General features: G+C 32.2%; 1 protein-coding gene and 1 pseudogene across 1 annotated transcript; both read left to right on the top strand.

Moving 5' to 3' along the window:
- The first annotated feature begins 799 nt into the window (after positions 1-799).
- Positions 800-8,922, top strand: LOC124887171. The gene is made up of 5 exons (XM_047396356.1): positions 800-986; positions 1,469-1,579; positions 8,072-8,180; positions 8,281-8,362; positions 8,809-8,922. Exons 1-5 carry the CDS (start codon positions 800-802, stop codon positions 8,920-8,922), a joined length of 603 nt encoding a protein of 200 aa, XP_047252312.1.
- Positions 8,923-12,508: 3,586 nt separating this feature from the next.
- On the top strand, positions 12,509-20,246 carry LOC107841907 (annotated as a pseudogene).
- The last annotated feature ends 811 nt before the right edge of the window (positions 20,247-21,057 follow it).

The following is a 21,057-nucleotide window of genomic DNA, read 5'->3' as shown; positions in this document are numbered from 1 at the left end:
AACCCTAGAGAAAATTTTGTTGAGATGGATGAAACTATAGGTGATGGCCCCTCTCTTCTCTCATCAAATAAAACTCCTGAATCTATAAAAAAGTACTTCTTTGTGCAACCCCCATAGAAGATTAGGAGGTTGATGAAGATAACTTACCCTTAAGGTAATCCATGCAAAGATAAAGAGGTAGCAAATTAAAGGAAATGAGAAGGTAGATCAGACTAAAAGGTGACCAAGATCTACACAAGAAGGAATGTAGAGAGAAAACTCATAGGAGATACCATGAAGTCAAGTAAGTCTGCAACTACTAAAAGAAGAAAGTCAAAAAGTAGGCAGTAATAGATCAAGAGAATATAAACGTGGTTGAGATTGGAGAAGGTGATGAAGAGATTGATACAGATATTGCTGCTGCAAAAAAAACAAAAGAAAAAAGGCTCAAGACAGAAGGAGGACCAAGTCCTCTCAACCAAAATCAAGGCGTCCAACTCCTAAGAAACACATTGCTGTGAAGAAGAAGGTGACTAAGGGGCCCAGTCCTAAAAATAGAAAAGTTCTTAAAAAAGAGCCTGAAAGTGGCTCTAAAAGAAGAAAAGTGGAAGATGAAGGGAAAACTCTAATTGGAGAATAGAGGAATGAGATTATGAGAACTCAGAAAGTTTTGACAGAAAGAGTACTTGATTCTAGGATTTTTGAAAATTTTGAAATGATAGAGTTAGTGGAATATGTAAGGAACCAGGGTTGCTTGCACCTTCTGGAGTAACCAGTTCCCTCTATTTTTGAGAATAAAGTGATACATTTCTACTACATAATGAAGTTTTCTAGTGATGAGCTAAGTCTATCTACTTTGGTTCAAGGAAAGAAATTGAAATTTGATGAAGAGGTTTTAGGGAAAATTTTAGATGTTCCAAAAGCTGGAGTGAGGTTTGTTATGAAACAACATCCCACAGTAAAATTTATGGTAGATGACTTAAAAGTAGTTGGAACATCTGTTGCTGGTGTGATAAAGAAATTTATCAAATTCCAGTTGGTTTTTGAGTTTGTAAACAAGGTGGTCTTGCCCAGGTCTGAGAAAAGAATAATAGACTCAATTGTCAATTTATTTGTGCTTGAATTTTTTAGTAAGTTCGAACTTATTAGTCTGCCTGCATTGATGATAGAGCATATGTACAAGGTCGTTCATGTCAAGGAAGGAAAATATGATATGCCTTATGAATATTTTCTTAATAAGGTATTTGATCATTTTGGAGTTGTTGATAAGAAGGAAACTACTGAAGTTGCAAAATAGATGTTTACTGTGACAACCTTGATTGAAATTGAGTGTTTAAAAGCAAAGGTGAGGACCATGTCCCAGTGTCATAATTAATAGCTATCCAGGAAAAGTTAAGAAAATAGGTGAAGGATATAACGATTAACTTCGCTAACAAAGATGTTGAGATTCTACAGTTGAAGATGAGAAATTAACAAATTTCTACTGAAGGACCAGTTGCTGCAGAAGCACTGAGAATAGAAAATGCAGAATTTAAGACCAAGATCACTGTACTTACAGAAGAGGTTCAAGGATTGAATGCAGAAGTAAAAGACCTCACCAGTAAGCTGTTGAACTGTCATGCTTCAGAGAGTGCAAGGATGAAAATGCTGCTTAAGTCCCTCTCTCACAAACCTTCATTCACCCAAGCCCCACGGTTCCAAATTATCCCTTGTGTCAGTTCTTTTTTTGTCTCTAGTGGATTTTTAAGTTTAAAATTTTATGTTGTTTTATTGTGCACTATATGGTACTTGCCCTGCTTTTATGATTGAATCATATTTTTTGTCTATCAACTTTCTCTCTTTTCTATAAGTTGTTCATTTATGTTAGTGTTGTCCAGTGGCCATAAGTTACAATAAATGTTCTTATTGTCATCTTAGGTTACTGTTCTTACTTTTTTATGATGCCAAAAAGGGGAATGTGATTCACCATAGGCAGGTATCGGGTACCAATGAGTGCTGATGATAGAGGGAACACATCGACGGGGGAACATTGTATGTGTAAGATTCTGAAGAGTCTGAGTTTGTATGTGTGAGGGTAAGTTATGAGATGCTACTATTGATAAGGAACGAGATGCTGATGCTGATAAGGAAAATGCTTGAGTAGATGCTCCAAATTGATTGAAATTTGTATGTCCTATGAACATGGGTTGTCATCATCAAAAAAGGAAAATTGATGTTCTATGTTTTGATGATGACTACATGATACTTAGGGACCAGGTTCGTTGCCTGTCTTGTCAATGTACAGCTATCATATTTTTCATAGTTTTATCTTTAGCGCAATAACTGTGCAAGTGCACAGCGTATCAGAATGGATACTTGGTCCGATTAAATTTCAATTTTAAGGTTCTACTTTCCTATAAATGGAAAGAGATGATTGTGGCTCAATACTTTTGCAAATCCAAGTCTTTCAGCATGGTGGGAAAAATTGTCATAGCTCAGGATTACATATTTCATGTTGCTCATAATGTTGGTATTCTTGAGTCAAATCTTGTGACTGATTTATTCTAAAGATTGAGAGTAAATTTTCCATTTTGATTTCACGTTTCTTAGGTAGAGTTACCTAAGGTTGTGCTGCCTAGAGTTAGTCAGTTTTGAGGGAGGTTTTGACAGAGTTGTCAAGAGGAGATTGTGGTAGAGTTATTGGAATCTAGTGAAACTTAGATCTAAGTTTAAATGGAGTCCATAATCATGATTCATTTTGGGAGTTTGAGTGCCTGTGAGTACATGTCATGCTTTTTCACCCTTGAGCAAGGAGGTTTTCACGTAAAAAGTAATTGTAATCTTTATTTACAATTTTTCTTCTGTGTTGCTATCTATTGTCATATATTATCTTTCATGGACGTGGACCCTTTGTGGTGGTTAATCCTTCCATTTCATCATTCCATCATATGTCGTTTAAGTTTCTAATAGTGGGATCAAAGAAAGAGAGAAATTCATTCCTTCATTTGGTCATGAAGGTTAAGATAGCTTGTGGCTAGTAAGAAACTTCTGGTTATTCTTGTGCGTACAAAAGAGTTGTGGAATTAGGTGGACGGGTCGGGTTCAAAGAAATAATTAGGTAGTTTTTAGTGAAATTGAGCTTTTCTATTTAATTTGAGGATTCAATCCAATTGAGGGATAAATATATGAAGTTTGGTAATGACAAGGGCATATTTAGCCCTATAATATAATGGCAAGGACATATATGACCTCAAAGTTTAACTAAAGACAAATTTAATCAATTAATGAAAGTAGAGAGATATTTTTTACCCTAATTTTAAAATTAAAAGATCTCTTTTTTATAATTTTCGTACAAGATTTCACGAAAAATTACCGATGAACGTCCATCAATTTTCTTAAGCTCCATCAGAGTTCGTTGGTTGGACATTCTTTTAGTAGAGCGACTTTTATCATAGAGAAAAAAATAATATTGTTTTACTTCTAACACTAATTATTTATTTTTAAATTATTTTTCAAGATTTAAAACTAAATATCAATTAATATGAGTATTATGTAAAATATTCATTTCAATATTTTTTGTTAAGAGGCGTGCAAAATTAAACCATAACAAATAAAAGTGAACCAAAAATTAGTACGTAGTAAAAGTTTGACCTTCGACTTCTCCTCCACACAAATAAATTTCTGCTCTGCAAGAATATTGTTTGGCCAAATTTTTTAAATTAATTTATTTTGAGAATTGACTTTAGGAAAAGTGCTTCCGGAGAAATATCATTTATTTTATAATTTCTGAAAATAATTTATATGTAACACTTACTTTCCCTTAAAGACTTGATCAAGCACTTACTTTTTAAAAATATACACTTTTGAAATAAAAAGAAAAAATACTTTGACAATAAATAAGTTTGATCAAACAAGTTATACATCGCAACCAGGTATTTCACAAATAGGCTTGAGCTTATTTATGTGGATAGACCCCACAATATTGTCAATTCATAAAAGGTCAAAGATACCTTCGAACTTTTTAAAATGATATAAAAATTAATATTTGTTATACCTTTAGATTGTCAGTGCCCTTACTGTCATATTTTTGGGTCATATATACCCCTAAACTTTCAAAAATGTTATGTAAATATCTTTCGTTATACTTTTAGCTTGTCAATGTCTTTATCATTATATTTTTGGGTCATATTAAGTTATCTGGAGAGATATGTAGCATTATCACTTTGCATATACCCAATTTTTTTTTATCTTATCCAAAATATAAAAACCCACCCATATCATATTATTTTACCCGCATTAGACCCGCTAAAAATTTTGATTCACGATTCTATCTACCAAAAGACCCGCACCCTTCGTTATTCATCTCACTCACCCTCATCAAAGAATAGGGTCTTTTGATAGAAAGAATCGTGGGTTAAACTTTTATCCAAGTCTAATGTTGGTAAAATAATATGATATGAGTGAGATTTTAAATTTTGGGTAAAATAAAAGAAAATCAGATATATGCATTGTGATAATGCTAAGTGTCTCTCCAGGTATATTAATATGGCCTAAAAGTCTGACGGTAAAGACTTTAACAAGCTAAAAGTATAATGAAGAGTATTTGCACGCTATTTTTGAAAGTTCGAGGTATACACAGAGGCGGATCTACATAGAGTTTAGGAGGTTCACCCGAATCTTCTCGCTAAAAAATTACACTGTATATGGAGGGTCAATGTTTCATTTTACGTGAATATATACAAAAAATGAACTCCCTTGATAACAAGTGAAAGACTCAACTTAGATGAAAGGGTGTTCGAGTTTGAGCTTGCCGCTGCAGGTTTGAACCTTTTTAGCTACTACTTTTCTTTTTATGATGGAGCTTTTTATTATTACAGTTTCCCAATCTTTATGTTAAATGAAACAAATATCTCATTTAGAGTCTCATGATCTTTAAATTAATTGAAACCAATGTCTCATTCTATTTTCTCCCACTGTCTAGCTCCCTCGTTTTCCCCTAAGCAATGTGTTAGAGTTTGTGACCCGAATTTTGTTGATTCGATCCTGAAAAATTCTCGGTGTGATTCATATTTGTAATTTTTTTGTGGGGTCTGTGCTGGTAGTGGAGGGATCGGGCCAACAGTTTTTGGGCTTAGAATTTATTTGTATGCACGTATTATATAAGTGTATTTAATGGATTATTTTTGGACGTTTTTATATACTTTATTGAGACTATCATATCCTCATTGTATTCTTCTCCATTATAGTGAAATTCGTCCTCCTCTGCCCGTGGTTTTTTTCGTCAAGAATTTTCACATAAATCTGTGTGTGTTCTTGTTTTCTTTCATTTTGTGGTATTGCTTTTTTCTGTCCGTTTTATAAAAAACTAGTATCAGAGCTAGGTCCATTCCTGTTTAGGCTCCCGGCCCACGTGCTAGAGCCAGTTGGGCTATGGGCGTGAGGGGGATGTTAGAGTTGGTAAAAGTCTCATATTGGTTGGAGAATGAACTGGTGGTTTGCTTATATAGATTTGAGCAATCCACCCCTCATGAGCTAACTTTTGAGGTTGAGTTAGGCCCAAGATCCATTCTATCTTGTATTGTTGGTGTTTGTCCTGACTTTCTTATCATAATTGAATTTTTCTTTAAGTATCATAATTGGGTTTCCTTTTAGGAAAAGGAAAAGATATTTTCCATATTTGGCGAATCCTTATTCTTGTAGGAAAATATTATAGACTCTATATAATTGAGTTTTCCTTTAAGTATCATAATTGAGTTTCCTTTTAGGAAAAGGAAAAGATATTTTTCATATTTGGCGAATCCTTATTCTTGTAGGAAAAGATTATAGACTCTATAAATAGAGACTCGTTTCTTCTTGTTTGGTAGCATCCACAATGTAGTCCTAGGGGTTTGAGAGTATTGTTTGGAGAGACTTTGTGAGACACAAGTATTGTGGTATCACTTGATACCAAGCAGTATCTACAAGAGCACAAAACAGTCCACAAACTCACAAAAATAGTCCACACGTACAAGACATCAAACGAGAACAACAAACACACAAACTTAAAAGATAAGAAGATAGATAACTTGACACAAAGAGAACTTGTAATGTAGTAACTAACCAGTGTATCAAACTCTAAAATCTCTACAAAACACGTTAACAAGCATCAAGTTCTTACATAAACACAAGACGAACTCGGTTTACTCAAGCACTCACGTTTCTAGCCGATACACACAACAAAAGAAGAAACCAATTCTTGTGATGTCAAAGTAGTGGTCTACTCTCTCTTGAGAGGATGGTGTTTCAATATTACAATATTGATTTTCAAAATAAGCTAACTAAGCAAATAAGACTAAGGGGTTCCTACTTATAGTCTATTACAAAAGAGATGGGAAATGACACCTTTACCCTTAATGAAGGGGGTGGGTTTGGAGTGTATAAATGGGGCTGCCTTGTAGTATTTTTAAGACACTCAAGGCATGTCTTCACACTTTAATACATACACTCCCTTGGACGAACTTAAGACATGCTCAAACACATCCATCTTTATGAATGTGCCTTGAAGATGTTGTAGTTCCCGAGCTTTGCTCCTAGGGAATGGTCTTGAGCTCTTGATACCCGTTTGCCACTCTTTTACAAAGTCTTTCACACTCTTCCCTCTTATTGGATATGGTTCGAGTATGGCTTTTTGTGCTTGTACCCTCTTTGCACTGGTATCACTTGTAATCCTTGTGCTCTTTATGCTTGTATCATCACTCGTGTGAACCTTTTATTATTCTGATTGAATTGTATGAGGTTGTCTCTCTTGACAGTTTGTACTCTTTTTTATTTAGTGGATTGTTCATCTCCTTCTGTGGATGTATATCGATTGATCGAACCGTGTTAAATTCATGTATCTCTTTTGATATATTTCTCACTTTTCTTCTTATTCATGGTCTTCCGAGGTTTTCTTTGCTAGCTTTCGCATGACACCTGATTATTTGAACCCTATCACAACGTTAAAGATTGAGAATTTGGCAGGTTAAATCCCCAATTTTATATTCAAAAAATAATTTTAGAAAAACATACATTTATTTCCTTATTCTTATGCTCTTGGGCTATTTTAGTAGCTCAGCTGATTTCCCATCTAAAATTTTAACTTAGAACTTGCTGACAAAGTCAAACATATATATTTTCTTTCAAATATAAAATGTGTAATTGATGTTGAAATTATTCTTTAATTAGTGACTTGAAACTGAAAAAGGGTTATTGAGGAATTTGAGCAGCTTATAAAATATTTATTCGCGTTATTTTTCTTTCTGAAGATTATTTGCAAAGGAAGTTCTACTGCAAGAGATATTTATACATAAATTTGAATTTTTGTGATATTTCAACAAGGTTAAGAAATAAAAATTGTAATATGATTTGTTTAACTTCTCCAATTTTATTGTTCAAGCTGAGGTAGAGTTGAATTTGCCTAACCTGCTCATATTTGATCTGACTTGCTTATTTGCTAACACTACTGCTATATTTATCTTCTCTCGAACCCCCTCGATCAATGGAAATTCTGCGTCCATCACTGAGTATATATGACCTAAAAGTATAATGGTAAGGTCATAGACAACCTAAAAATATAATGAAGGACATTTACATATCATTTCTAAAAGTTTGGAGTTACATTTGATCTATTGCCGTTTTTAATTTATAATGCTATATCTAAAAACTTTATATTTCTATATTATAGAAGAGAATGTTTTAACATGCATGCTTCAACCGCAATATTACTATATCACCCATAATTAATTATTCAACCACAAAATTAGTTTCTGCTGGCCACAACTGTCTTCCTATGGTGATGATAAAGTATATGATGCATTGTGGTTATTTTTTTGAAAAGGTTATAATTTTGTATCTGAAAACCCCTTTACAAGAAAGTAATAAATCCTAAAAATACAATATCAGTCCTTGCCATCGGAGTAATTTTATAGGATCAAATCGACTTGATCAATATGATAAATGCTGCAAGAAAACTTATATGTGATGTGAATGGCTATTGATATGTGTAAATTATCAAGAAAACTTGTTTGTTATTTGGATATGTGCATATGCATAGAATCGTCCATTTTCTCTTCTCAGACAATGTTCTTATGGTCAGGGAGCACTGACAGAGACTACAGCAGAGTTAGCTTAGCAGCAGCAACAAGAATTGTTGAGGCAGATGAGTTTACAAGAGCTGACAAATATAAAGGATGGTTTCCACAATTGTATGAAAATGTTTAATTCCATTTATTGTGTCTTCTCAGATCCATAATCAAATTTTTTTTGGTCTTAAACTTTCCTGATTTTCTTGGAATTCTCTTTCAGGTTTGGGGAGAACCTGCGTAAAGGACAAACTGTTGGTGTAATATGGGCTGGTCCTATTGGATTGGCTTATGCCAGAATGATGGTAATCAGCTGATATTTTACCCTGTACATGGTTGTTCTTATGAGATTTCACGAAATATGTTGTTGTAAATTTAATGAAATTTACATGGTCATTCCAGTCGATTGTTCCATGGGCAATCACTGAGGGATAGCTTGATGCATCTTTCCTGAAAGCCTCAGGTGAAAAATTTGTTTATCTTGCTATTTTGGTGTTGTTATTATTCTTTAAATCTTTATTTGATTACACTCCTCTATCCTACAAAGATAGTGTAAGCATTGCATATATTCTATCCTCCCCGGATCTCATTGCGGGATTATATTGGACATCATCATGATGTGCAAAAGAAAAAGAGGCAAAACATGTAAGATAGCACACCACGTGGAAAAAGAATGAAAATATTAGGATACTTTTTGTTTCAGCGATTGGATGCTCATTGCTATAATTGATTATCATTTATTATTATGCAGTTGTTACTTTGGAAGCCAAGGTTGTGCGAGCATCTTGCAGCATGTGGAAAATCAATTGAATCTTTTATGAGATTTGATGACAACCTCTTGGTCTCATTTGCCACTGAATTATGAAATCTTATCTTTGTTTTTTCGTTCTATATGAACTTAAAGAGCAATTATAGTTAAAAATTTATTTTAATTTCAATCTGCAACAGGTACTTTTTGTTAGTGCTGACTCACAATACAAGAAGTCAAAGCACAATACCATGTAAATAGCACAAAATGTTTAGTAGTAAATATTTAGTACATGATAGTAAATATCTGATGTAAACAATGCAGATGCAATTGATATAGACTCTTGCCAACCATATATATAATAGCCATAACTATCTTATATATGTATATGCAAACTCACAAAATCTTTCAATGTTGGGCCTGTGCTCCATGGGTCGTTGCCACCTAGTTTTATATTATAAAGGAGAAGGTTCCAACATGCTTGCGTCAAGTGCTTCAATCGTTATTTACTATATTATTCGTAATTAATTATTATAAATTATTTATGTATAAAAAAATTAATAATATTTAATAAAAAAATAAAATAAATATTTATGACATGTCTGCTTCAACTTCTTTTATCGTAATTTTACTAAATATGACTCCTAAATAATTATTATAAGTCATCTAAGTACTAAAAAATTAATAATATTTAATAAAAAATAGATATAAAATGATAAATTAATTCTTGATGTTTTAAATTAACTTACGTTTTGAATGAGGCCCACTTAAATATTTTTTCACAAGTATTTTTTATATTTTGCTATATCACTTCTAATTTATTGTTGTAAGTCATTTAAGACATGTTCGTTTCGCTGCTTCAATCGTGATTTCACTATATTACCCCTAATTATTTATTATTATCATCTAAGCATTGTGTAACTTAAATTGAAATTGAAGAAAAACTATTATAAATTACAATAATTAACAACTTAAAATATCCAAAAAATTAATATATTATATATTTTTTAAAAAAAATATAAAAAATACTATATATCACAATAATTAACAATTTAAGAAGTTTAAAAGATATAGAATATTTGGTTAACTCTCGAAATTATATTAGTGCCACTTAAATTGGAATAGAAGAAAAATATTATAAATCACAATAATTAAAAACTTAAATTATTTTAAAAATATAATTGACTATCAACTCCACAAAAGTTTGGACATGAAGAATAACGTATATTATTTGAAAACAACATAAAAATATTATAAATTATAACAGTTAACAACTTAAAATATCTAAAAATATATTAAAAATATGATTAATTATCTAAATTATATTTGTGTCACATAAATTGAGACAAAAAAATAACATATATTGATCTTATGCTAACACGGCCCCCTCGACATCTAGCATGTGAATAGACCCCTCAATATTGTCAATTTATAATGCTATCTGGACACTTTACAAAATCTTATAACCTGTGGATCGTATTTTTAGCAAATCAAAAGTGCTTATTATTTTAAAAAGGAAAGGTGTTTGACTAAATTTTTGGAAGAAAATGAGTTTTCTGGATAGTAAAAGAAATTGTTTTTCAAAAAGTTAAAAAATAGGTTTTTTCTTAAAACACGTCTTTTCAGAAAAATATACTTAGAAGTACTTTAAAAAAGATTTGTCAAATATTAATTTCTTTTTAAAAATGTATTTTAAATTTATTGTTCAAACATAAATTCCTTCAAAAAAAGAATTTGAAAAATACTTTTCTAAAAAGTACTTTTCAAAATAAATTGATTTTAAAAATTTGACAAACAAGCTATTAAATCTGTTAGGATTTTTACCATTATCTTTTTTAGCATATTTAAATTTTACTTTTCTCTAGAAGGAATGTCAAAGTAATACTATAATTGTTTTTACTTTTCTCTGAAACGAAAATTTAAATCTGTTCTATATTTGGCTATTCATTGGAGGAAAGTTTTGGACATCAAGATCCGACCTTCCCACAAAAGTATATATTATCGAAAGTGTAGTCGTTTAAAGAGTCTTGTTTCTCTCAAGGCAAAATATATAGACAAACTCCTGAACTTTTTAAGTTTTTTCATATTGACATCTCAATTAGGCCATGTACCTGTTGAACCTCTAAATACAATTGCAGACATAACATGACATGTGCAATACTTTCTCCACGAGGAGAGAAAGAAGCCATAATTTACTCTTATTTCTTTTTTTTTTCCTCTTTATCAGTTGAAGGTAAATTTTCCCAAACATCAAATTCAACATCAAATGATGAGTTTTTGTGCAAAAATTCAACATCAAAATTGATGCTGATCAGTGAAAATTGATGACGAGGTGTGTGAAAATAGAGAAAAATAATTGTTTTCCAGCGATGTGAACGGTGGTTCGAAGTTGGTCAGTGGGATGAGTTTCATCGGCATCTCCCCGAAAAATGAGGTGGAGTCTGTTGCAGGTGTTTTGGTGGTGGTTTAGTGGTGTTGGAGGGTGGTTGATTGTGTTGGGATGGCGTTTTCCGGTGAAATTTTCACCAAAAAAATCAGAATCGCATAGGTCTTTTCTTTATTATTGTTGTTTGTTGTTATATATCAGTGTGTGTTACATTGTATTGTTACTCTTTTTCTTCCTCTAATGGTTATTGGGTGTTGTTTTGGTAGAAAAATGGAGGAATGAAGGTGATCTTTAATGGTGAAAACAGATAAATGACTAGAATTTAAGTTATGATTTTGAATGCCCAAAATCAACAAAGAATTGGGTCAAATTCAATGAATATAACAATAGAATTTAAAGTGGAAGAAGATATGATGGAGACAATGGATATTTTTTTCTTAAGAAAATGGAGGTTTCTTTTTTTGGAGAAAAAGAAGGCCATGTTTTTTTTTTTCTTAAAAAAAAATATTTTGGCAAAGTTTTTTACTTTTTGATTGGATTATTTGAGAGCAAAATGAGTTGTGTTTCTCCTATTGGTGCATTTTCCAGGCTACTAACATGTGAAATTCATACTTCAGTTTTTTTATTTTAAAAAAGGTGCTTAATAGACACACTTAATGAAACGTTCAAGGGTTCAATAGGTACATGATCTAATTGAGGTGTCAATACGAAAAAATAAAAAAATTCAAGGATCTATCTATGTATTTTACCTTCTCTCAATAATTTAGGTTTCAGGAGGAAATTTCTCATACAAAAGTTTAGATTTTACGTTAGTTTTTAATTATGTTAAATATTGTTATTTTGTTATAGTTTTCTATGTCGTCCGATCTCTGGTCGCCATAATTTAGAATTATTAACTTTCACATGACATTCTCATTATTTCTATCCCAACAATATAAAAATCAGTATTTCGACGGGTTCTAAAGCATTATAAATAGGAATTGTACCATCATGCTTCAGTGTATTGGTACGTTGAAAGGAAACTTTAATTTGCAACTTGTTGGTAGAGCCAAGATCACTTTAGGTATGCCTATTTTCCTTTATTTTTGTATCGAGATCAATTCATATAACAGCTTAATTTTGCAAAGTAGCTTAATAAGTGGAGTACTATTAAAGTATATTCTTTCACCTTAGCATCTCTCTGACCTATACTTAAGTATAATCTTCCGATAAAGGATATTCAGCTGATCATAGTTCGATCTACGTTGCTCAGTACTAGCTGACCCTCATGTTTGTTCAAATTTTGGACCATTTCCTTTACCAAACAGTGTTTGTAATATGGAGTTATGCACACAAACCGTTGCACCTGATAAGGTTATAATTATAGGTCGCTCAGGCAGTCATCATCCTACTGCTTGGGGAGATCATTTTATTTTCTAGCGTATACTGATCTCTCGGTAAATAAATATATTTTATATCTTCAATATACAGAACAAATTACATATACAATAGAGTAACATATTCCCAAATAGGGAGCCACTGAGGGGGAAGAGGAGCAGCATGAAGACCTAAAACACGAAGTGAGAAAGATGCTAGTGATGGCTCCTTCAAAATCTTTGCAAAAGTTTGATCTCATCAACACAATCCAATGTCTTGGTGTAGCTTATCATTTCGAATGTGAGATTAAGGAATCACTGAGTTATATGCACACTCATTATGAAGAATGGATTGGTGAATTTGATGGCAGTGACCTTCATGCTATTGCTCTATGCTTTCTATTACTTAGGCAACAAGGTTATTATCCATCATGTGGTAAGTATCATTCAATTTAAACAATGACAAAATTAGTTCATAAAAATATGATCTGTCTAATTCACACAAAATTTGAAGCAGATGCTTTTAGGAAGTTCACCGACGACAAAGGAAATTTTAAGAAAGAATTGGTTAACGACGTGCATGGAATGTTGAGATTATATGACAGTGCAATACATAGTACAAGGCGAAGAAATTCTGGATGAAGCATTAAATTTCACCATCACTAAATTGAAACTAATTTTGCCTAAATTGAGCAACTCTCAGCTTGCACAACAAGTCAGTAATGCACTGAAGTTTCCAATAAAAGATGGTGTCGTGAGGGTAGAAACAAGAAAATACATACTTCCTCCGTTTAAAAAAGAATGATCTACTTTGACTTGGCACAAAGTTTAAGAAAATAAAGAAACTTTTGAATCTTGTGGCCTTAAATTAAAGTAGTGTTAAATGTATCAAAATGTCCTTTAATCTTGTGGTCATAAACACGCCAGGTGGAAAGTTGAAATTAAAGTATTGCCAAAAAAAGAAATAGGTCATTCTTTTTTAAATGGACTAAAAAAGAAAGTGGGTCATTCGTTTTTAAACGGAGGAAGAATCATTTTACCAAGAAAATCATGAACCACGCAATCAAGTGTTACTAAACTTTGCCAAATTAGATTTCAACATCTTGCAAAGACCGCATAAAAGGGAGCTATCTGATATCACAAGGTAATTGGCCGCGTGCGAGCTAGTTACTGACCTATGTGGAGTTAATGCTTCATAAAACATTTTGTAATGCAAAGAATAAAGGAAAAAAAAATATACGTTACCAAGAAGATGAACCTACATATCGGTTCCAAATGAAAAAAATAAAAGTCTGCGATAAGCTTGATTTAATTGTACTTTGGTTTAATGATAACTTAATTCCATTGGTTCTCTTCTTGCAAACATCTTTTTGGCATCCTGTATAAACACGTATCTTTGGAGAACAAAATATACAACTAGAAGAAAGAAAAAATATTTTCCTCCTTTCCTCTTTCTAAGTTCCTTATTTTGGGCAATTGGTTTAGGTAACCTCCAAACTTCCAGTCACGAGTGCACGTGTTTGGAAGTAGCTTTGGAACCTTGGGGAGCAACCAGCTAGAAAGATTTGCACCGAAGTCGGACTGAAATTGCTTTCAAGGCAGTGGCTTGCCACGACACAGTGTTTGTGACAATTCTCTTACTATTACTAATTCGGTTTCAATATCAATACTGTACTAATTTTTTCAACAGTTTGAAAGTGATTTTACTTACATACAATATTGATAAATGACTATTTCTTTGAACAGAACCTTTCCTGATTTGTCAAAACATGAGCCATTGGATGAAAATAATTTTAAACGTTGGTCACAAATTTTTTTTATTTTCTTAGAAAAATTAGATGTTGATTATGTTTTGTTTAATGATAGTTCTAACATCATTACTGGTTCTTATATTGTTATGATTGTTGATGAATTTGGTAAAAAGAAGATTAAAAAGAATAACATAAATGCTAGAGAGAATTTATTGAGTGATATGACTAATACTTTATTTGATTTATTTTTTACTTATAAATCTGCTAAAAAAATATGGGATAGTTTGCAAAACTCAAAACAAGGAGGACAAAATGATGTCCAAATTCATCTTACTGAGGGTGATGAAGTGATTGCAGCAGTAGTCATCGAGACAAACTTGGTGTCTAACAAGACTGAGTGGGTGTTGGACACAGGGGCTTTATGGCATTTCTGCACCAACAAAGAATTATTTCATAAATTTGAGGAATTCACCAATGGCGAGTGTGTTTACATGGGTAACTCCACTATTCCTGGAGTTTCCGATAAAGAAAAATTTTTACTTAAATTAACTTCTAAAAAAATATTATCCTTGGACAATATTCTGTATGTTCCCTCGCTCTGTAGAAACTTAGTTTCTGGAGCACTTCTCAACAAAATAGGTTTTAAATTTATTTTTGAAGCTGATAAAATAATTATCTCTCGTGGAGGAGACTTTGTTGGGAAGGGATACCTTAGTGGGGGCTTATTTGTACTGAACATTGATCAAGAGATTATCAATGCAAATATTTCTAATTCTGCTTATATTGCTGAGTCTATTAATTAATGGCATAGTAGACTAGGTCATGTTACTATTGCTTCTATTAAAAGACTTAGAAAAATGAGATTAATTCCTACAGTAAATATTGATGATATTTTTAAGTGTCCTATGTGTGTAGAAGCAAAGCATGCTAAGAAACCTTTTAAATATATTACTAGCAGAAAGACCGAATTACTTGAACTAGTACATCAGACTTAGCAGATTTCAAGAACACTATTAGCAAAGGTAGAATGAAGTATTACATTACTTTTGTTGATGACTTTTCTAGATAAACTAAGGTATACCTACTTAAATCTAAAGATGAGGCTGAAACTATGTTTTTAAAATTCAAAGCAGAAGTAGAAAATCAATTAGACAGAAAAATCAAGAGATTTAGATCTGATAGAGGTGGTGAATATAGTACTAAAACTCTAGAAGACTTTTTTGAGAAGAATAGTATTATCTATGAGTTTAGTGCTCCTTATACTCCCCAACAAAATAGTGTAGCTGAACGAAAGAATAGAACTCTTAAGGAAATGATGAATTCTATGCTTTTAAGCTCAGGTCTACCTGACTATATGTGGGGGAAAGATATCTTATCTGTATGTTATATTCTTAATAGAGTCCCTCATAAAAAGTTAGATAGGACCTCATATGAATTGTGGAAAGGATTTGCTCCTAACTTAAAAATTTTAAAAGTGTGGGGGTGTTTGGGTAAGGTTGGTCTACCTGATTTTAAACGAGTAAGTGTAGGTTCTAAGACCTTTGATACCTTCTTTGTTGGTTATGCTCAAAATAGTGTTGCATATAGATTTATGTTATTAAATGATTATTCTATTTGTGAATCTAGAGATACAGAATTTTTTGAGCATATTTTTTCTTTGAAAAATGATGTGCCTAGTGATGTTCAAAATAATACTTCTATATCTGTGTCTGTTAACTCTAATGTTATGCCTGCTTCTGATGTTAATGCCAATGAGCATGAAAATAAACTTAGAAAGATTAAAAGACGTACAACTAAGACTAGATTTGGTCCTGCTTTTATCATCACCTTCTTAACTGAGAATTTTGATATCGATACTTTAAATGATGAATTAGTGTCTATTTACTTAATAGTAGAAGACCCTAAGACATATGATGAAACAATGAGTTTAATAGATGCGATATTTTGAAAAGAGGCTATTAAAAGTGAATTAGACTCTATAGTCTTAAAACATACATGAGATTTGTATGATTTGTCTAAAGGTTATAAACCCATAAATGGGAAGTGAATATTTAAGAAGAAATTGAGGCCTGATGGTACAATTGATAAATATAAGGCTAGACTTATAATAAAACCCTAAAGAAAGGTGATTATTTTGATACTTATTCTCCTGTGACTAAAATAGCAACCATTAGAACTCTTATTGCTCTAGCCGCTATTCATAGTTTAGTGGTACACTAAATGAATGTCAAAATTACATTTTTAAATGGTGATTTAGATAAAAAGATCTATATGACTCAACCTGAGGTTTTTGTGGTCCCAGGACAAGAGGATAAAGTATGCAAATTGACAAAGTTCTTATATGGACTTAAGCAGGCACCTAAGCAGTGGTATGAAAAAATTAATTTCAGATTATTGGATAATGGCTTTATTATTAATTCATCTGATACTTGTGTTTATTCTAAAATAATAGGATCAGATTCTGTGATTATATGGTTATATGTGGATGACATGTTAATCTTTGGCCCTAGTGTGAAGTTTGTAAATGAAACTGAGAAATTTTTATTTTCTAAATTTGAAATGAAAAACCTTGGAGAAGCTGATGTGATTTTAGGAATAAAAATCAAAAGAACTATTAATGGTTTCTCTTTATGTCAGTCTCATTATATTAAAAAAATATTTAAAAAGTTTGATTGTTTTGATGTAGTTTCAGTGAGAACTCCTTATGATCCTAGCATACATTTGAAAAAGAATAAAGATTTCAGTATTTCTCAAACTGAATATGCTAAAATAATTGGGAGTGTAATATTTCTCATGAACTATACTCGGCCTGATATAGCCTATGTTGTTAGTAGATTGTGTAGATATACTCATAATTCCAGTAGTGAACATTAGTATGCTTTTCATCGCTTGTTAAAGTACTTGAGAGATACTATGGATTGGTGTTTGCATTTTAATAAATTTTCTGCTATTTTAGAAGGTTTTTGTGATGCAAACTGGGTTACTGACAATGATGAAGTTAGCTTGACCAGTGGCTATGTGTTTACTTTGGGTCCAGGTGCTATTTTGTGAAAGTTTTCTAAGCAGACTTGTATAGCACATTCTACTAGAGAATCTGAATTCATTGCTCTCGAGTTGGCAGGCCAAGAAGTTGAGTGGCTGAGAAACTTTTGGCATATGTGCCTTTATGGGGAAGATAAGTGTCACCAGTCTCCTTACTTTGTGACTCACAGACAACAATTGAGATTGCTAAAAATAATGTATACAATGATAAAAAGAGACATATTCGCATCAAACATGGTGCAGTTAAACAATTGTTGAAACAGGGTGTTATTTACTTGGAATATGTAAGATCCGAAAGAAATTTCACGGATCCTATGACTAAGGGTTTGACAAGGAAAATGATCCTTGAATCGTCGAGCGGGATAGGGCTAAAACCCATAGATTGAAGTAATATGGTGGATACCAATTTGTAGTCAAACGAAGCCATATAGGCCTTCAATAAATACTATATATCCTATCCCTATAGCGTGAGATAGTGTCTTATAAGGTTGAGCTTACTTTTGCTCTTAATGATCCGTAGCCTTAAGGTGGTCTATGAAATAGACTTGATGGATCACCTATGTGAGTGTAAAAGGTTGATCACCTTTTTATGAAAGACTTGGGTTATCTTTCTAGAGCACTTATGAGACCCAAGGTTTGTGTGCATGACCATAAAAAGAACTTTGTAGTATCACGGAGGTTGCTTAAAATAAAGGATATGGTATGTGTTGTGGGGGTCTCAACTTATGTCCGTCTAATTCAAGAGTACTTCACTTTTTGGATATTTGTTGTTGTCCTATATCACTACGTGTCAATTTAAATCGAAAGATATTGACACTTAAGTACACGTTCCTTCCTTTTGCTCAAAATTTATTCATATTATTTATCTTTGCATTAGTGGGGGATTGTGGAGTTAATGCTTCATAAAGCATTTTGTAATGCAAAGAATGAAGGAAAAAAAAATATACGTTACCAAGAAGATGAACCTACATATCTGTTCCAAATGAAAAAAATAAAAGTTTGTAATAAACTTGATTTAATTGTACTTTAGTTTAATGATAATTTAATGCCATTAATTCTCTTCGTGCAAACAGTTTTTTGGCATCCTATATAAACACATATCTTTGGAGAACAAAATATACAACTAGAAGAAAGAAAAAACATTTTCCTCCTTTCCTCTTCCTAAGTTCCTTAGTTTGGGTAATTGGTTTAGGTAACCTCCAAATTTTCAGCCACGAGTGCACGTGTTTGGAAGTAGCTGTGGAACCTTGGGGAGCGACCGACTAGAAGGATTTGCACCGGAGTCGGGCCGAAATCGCTTTCAAGACAGTAGCTTGCCACGACACAATGTTTGTGACAACTCTCTTACTATTACTAATTCGGTTTCAATATCAATATTGTAGTAATTTTTCCAACAACCTATACACCTTAATCTTTGATGAAATGTTAAAAAAGTTACTTGAAGAGTTTTCAGGTAAAATTTAGTTTGATCAAGCACAACATTTGCTCCCAAAAGTACATAATGTTCCAACTTCAAATTTAAGTATTCTTTCTTTAATATATCAATTCAAACGAAATATATTGCTCAATTAAGGACGGCTACTAAAGAAACTCACAATTTGTTGTAGGGGTGGAAAGAATTGAAAATGGTGAAGACATTAGTATATATATACGTTACCAAGAAGATGAACCTACATATCATTGAGCTATACTTTTGGAGTTTAGGTGTCTACTTTGAGCCTCAGTATAATATTGCAAGGAAAATATTAACAAAAATTACATACTTCACCTCTATGATGATACATATGATATCTATGGGACACTAGATGAACTTACTCTCCTCACAGGAGCAACTGAAAGATAGTATCATAGTTTTTTTTACCTAGTCCAATGTAATTTGATTGAATTTGATGGTGGTCATATATATATATCTGTATGTAGGAGGAATATTGATGCTTCAGAACAGTTACCATCATATATGAAGATTCTATACCATGTCTTTCTGGATATTTACGATGAAATTGAGAAAGAATTAGCAAATGAAAATAAGTCATGTCTAGTCAACTATTCCATAATAGAGGTACTTGTAAAGAAAGTAGCAAACAATTAATTAAATTGATTAACAAAAACAACGATAATTATTCCTCAAATCTTATAAAGATTTTGATATATTCTGGTTCCAGATGAAAAAGTTGTTGAGGGCTTACTTCCAAGAGGCATAATGGTATCATGGGAAGACAGTACCAACAATGAAGCAATTTATCAAGAATGGAATTCCATCAAGCACTTACCTAGTGCTAGCAACTATTTCTTTGTTAGGCATGGGAAAGATAGAAGCTAAAGATGCATTTGATTGGATAGCAACTGAACCTCCAATACTTGTTGCTTCCAGTATCATTGGAAGATTACTCAATGATCTTTTATCACACGGGGTATATATAGTATATATATATTTATTGAATTAATTATTTACACCAGTAGTTATTTTATACCACCAGTATGTTAACATGTTACCATATGTTTCTTACTTTATTTTTTAGCCTCAAGTTAGACGCTCTAATGTTAACAAATGCCTACCTATTAATTTTTTGTCTTTTATTTTGTTTGTTGTTTATTTATATTGTGGATGCAGGAAGAACAAAAAGAGGAGATGTAGCTTCTGGTGTTGAATATTATATGAATGGATATAGTGTAACAAAAGAAGAAGCCCACATGAAAATAAGGAATATAATAGAGAATAATCGGAAGGATTTGAATAAAAAATATCTCAAACTCACTGGTGTTATACCAAGGATTTTGCTCATGCCTATAATTAATCTTACAAGAATAGTAGAATTCATATATAAAGATGAAGATGCTTATACTTTTTCTAAAAATAGCTTGAAAGACACCATTTCGATGATGCTAAATATTGATCCTATTATATAGACCTACAACAGTGGCAGAGATAGACTTTTAGTTAAGGGTATTCATATTTTTCCTTGGGCAAAAACTATTTAAAAAATAAAGAAAATAAAGCACTGCTGCACTTGCCAAGGTTTGAACCCGGATTATTGATGTGGAAATGCATACTCTTGACCACTGGACTATGCTTCTCTAACTTATCAAGGGTTTGCAACAACATGTATATAACCATAAATATCTATATTTAACCTATATATTCGAAAAAAATTTCCAACGAAGGGTGTTCATCTGACCACCCTTCGTTGGCAGCGTTGGCTGTGGCTCTGCCACTGCTACAGCTTCAAAAGGAAGAAGCAGAACAAGAAAAAAAAGAACCTCATTTCCCTAGATTATATTGTGTTATTTGGATAGGTTAATTGAGGGTTGTTTAGTTACCTGTATTACTAGCATAATAAATAAATAAGTTTCATGTTCAACTTCGCCTTAATAGACAGGTGTTTGGTTTTATGTCAACAAGATCTACATTAATTATATGTTAATTCCATATTTACGTCGTAATCGATTTATTCATGTATTAATTTTTGTATTAGTTATATAACATTTGATAACTAACTAGATGGGAAATATGTTATTCATGTCACATTAATATGACGTTTGGTTTGCAATTTTGATATCTATGTAATTAATATATGTGTGAATTACGAGGAATTGGTGATTATCTTCTGTGAGGTACAAGATGAAATAACTAGTATTTGCATAATCCTACCCGCATAACTAATATTTATATAATTCTAACTGGTGGCCAAACAATCACTGTGTATTATCAATGTCCCCA

Source organism: Capsicum annuum, chromosome 9 (genome assembly GCF_002878395.1).
Source record: "Capsicum annuum cultivar UCD-10X-F1 chromosome 9, UCD10Xv1.1, whole genome shotgun sequence".
Classification (NCBI taxonomy): domain Eukaryota; kingdom Viridiplantae; phylum Streptophyta; class Magnoliopsida; order Solanales; family Solanaceae; genus Capsicum; species Capsicum annuum.
Note: the sequence above shows the minus strand (reverse complement) of the source record. Positions and strands in the feature narration are given on the sequence as shown.

Bases quoted from the DNA above. Each gene is read 5' to 3' on its own strand.
- LOC124887171 (XM_047396356.1), top strand. From the start codon at position 800: ATGAAGTTTTCTAGTGATGAGCTAAGTCTATCTACTTTGGTTCAAGGA. The intron at 987-1,468 runs GTGTGATAAAGA...TTTCTACTGAAG, and splicing joins AGTTGGAACATCTGTTGCTG to GACCAGTTGCTGCAGAAGCA. The intron at 8,363-8,808 runs GTAATCAGCTGA...ATTATTATGCAG, and splicing joins TGGCTTATGCCAGAATGATG to TTGTTACTTTGGAAGCCAAG.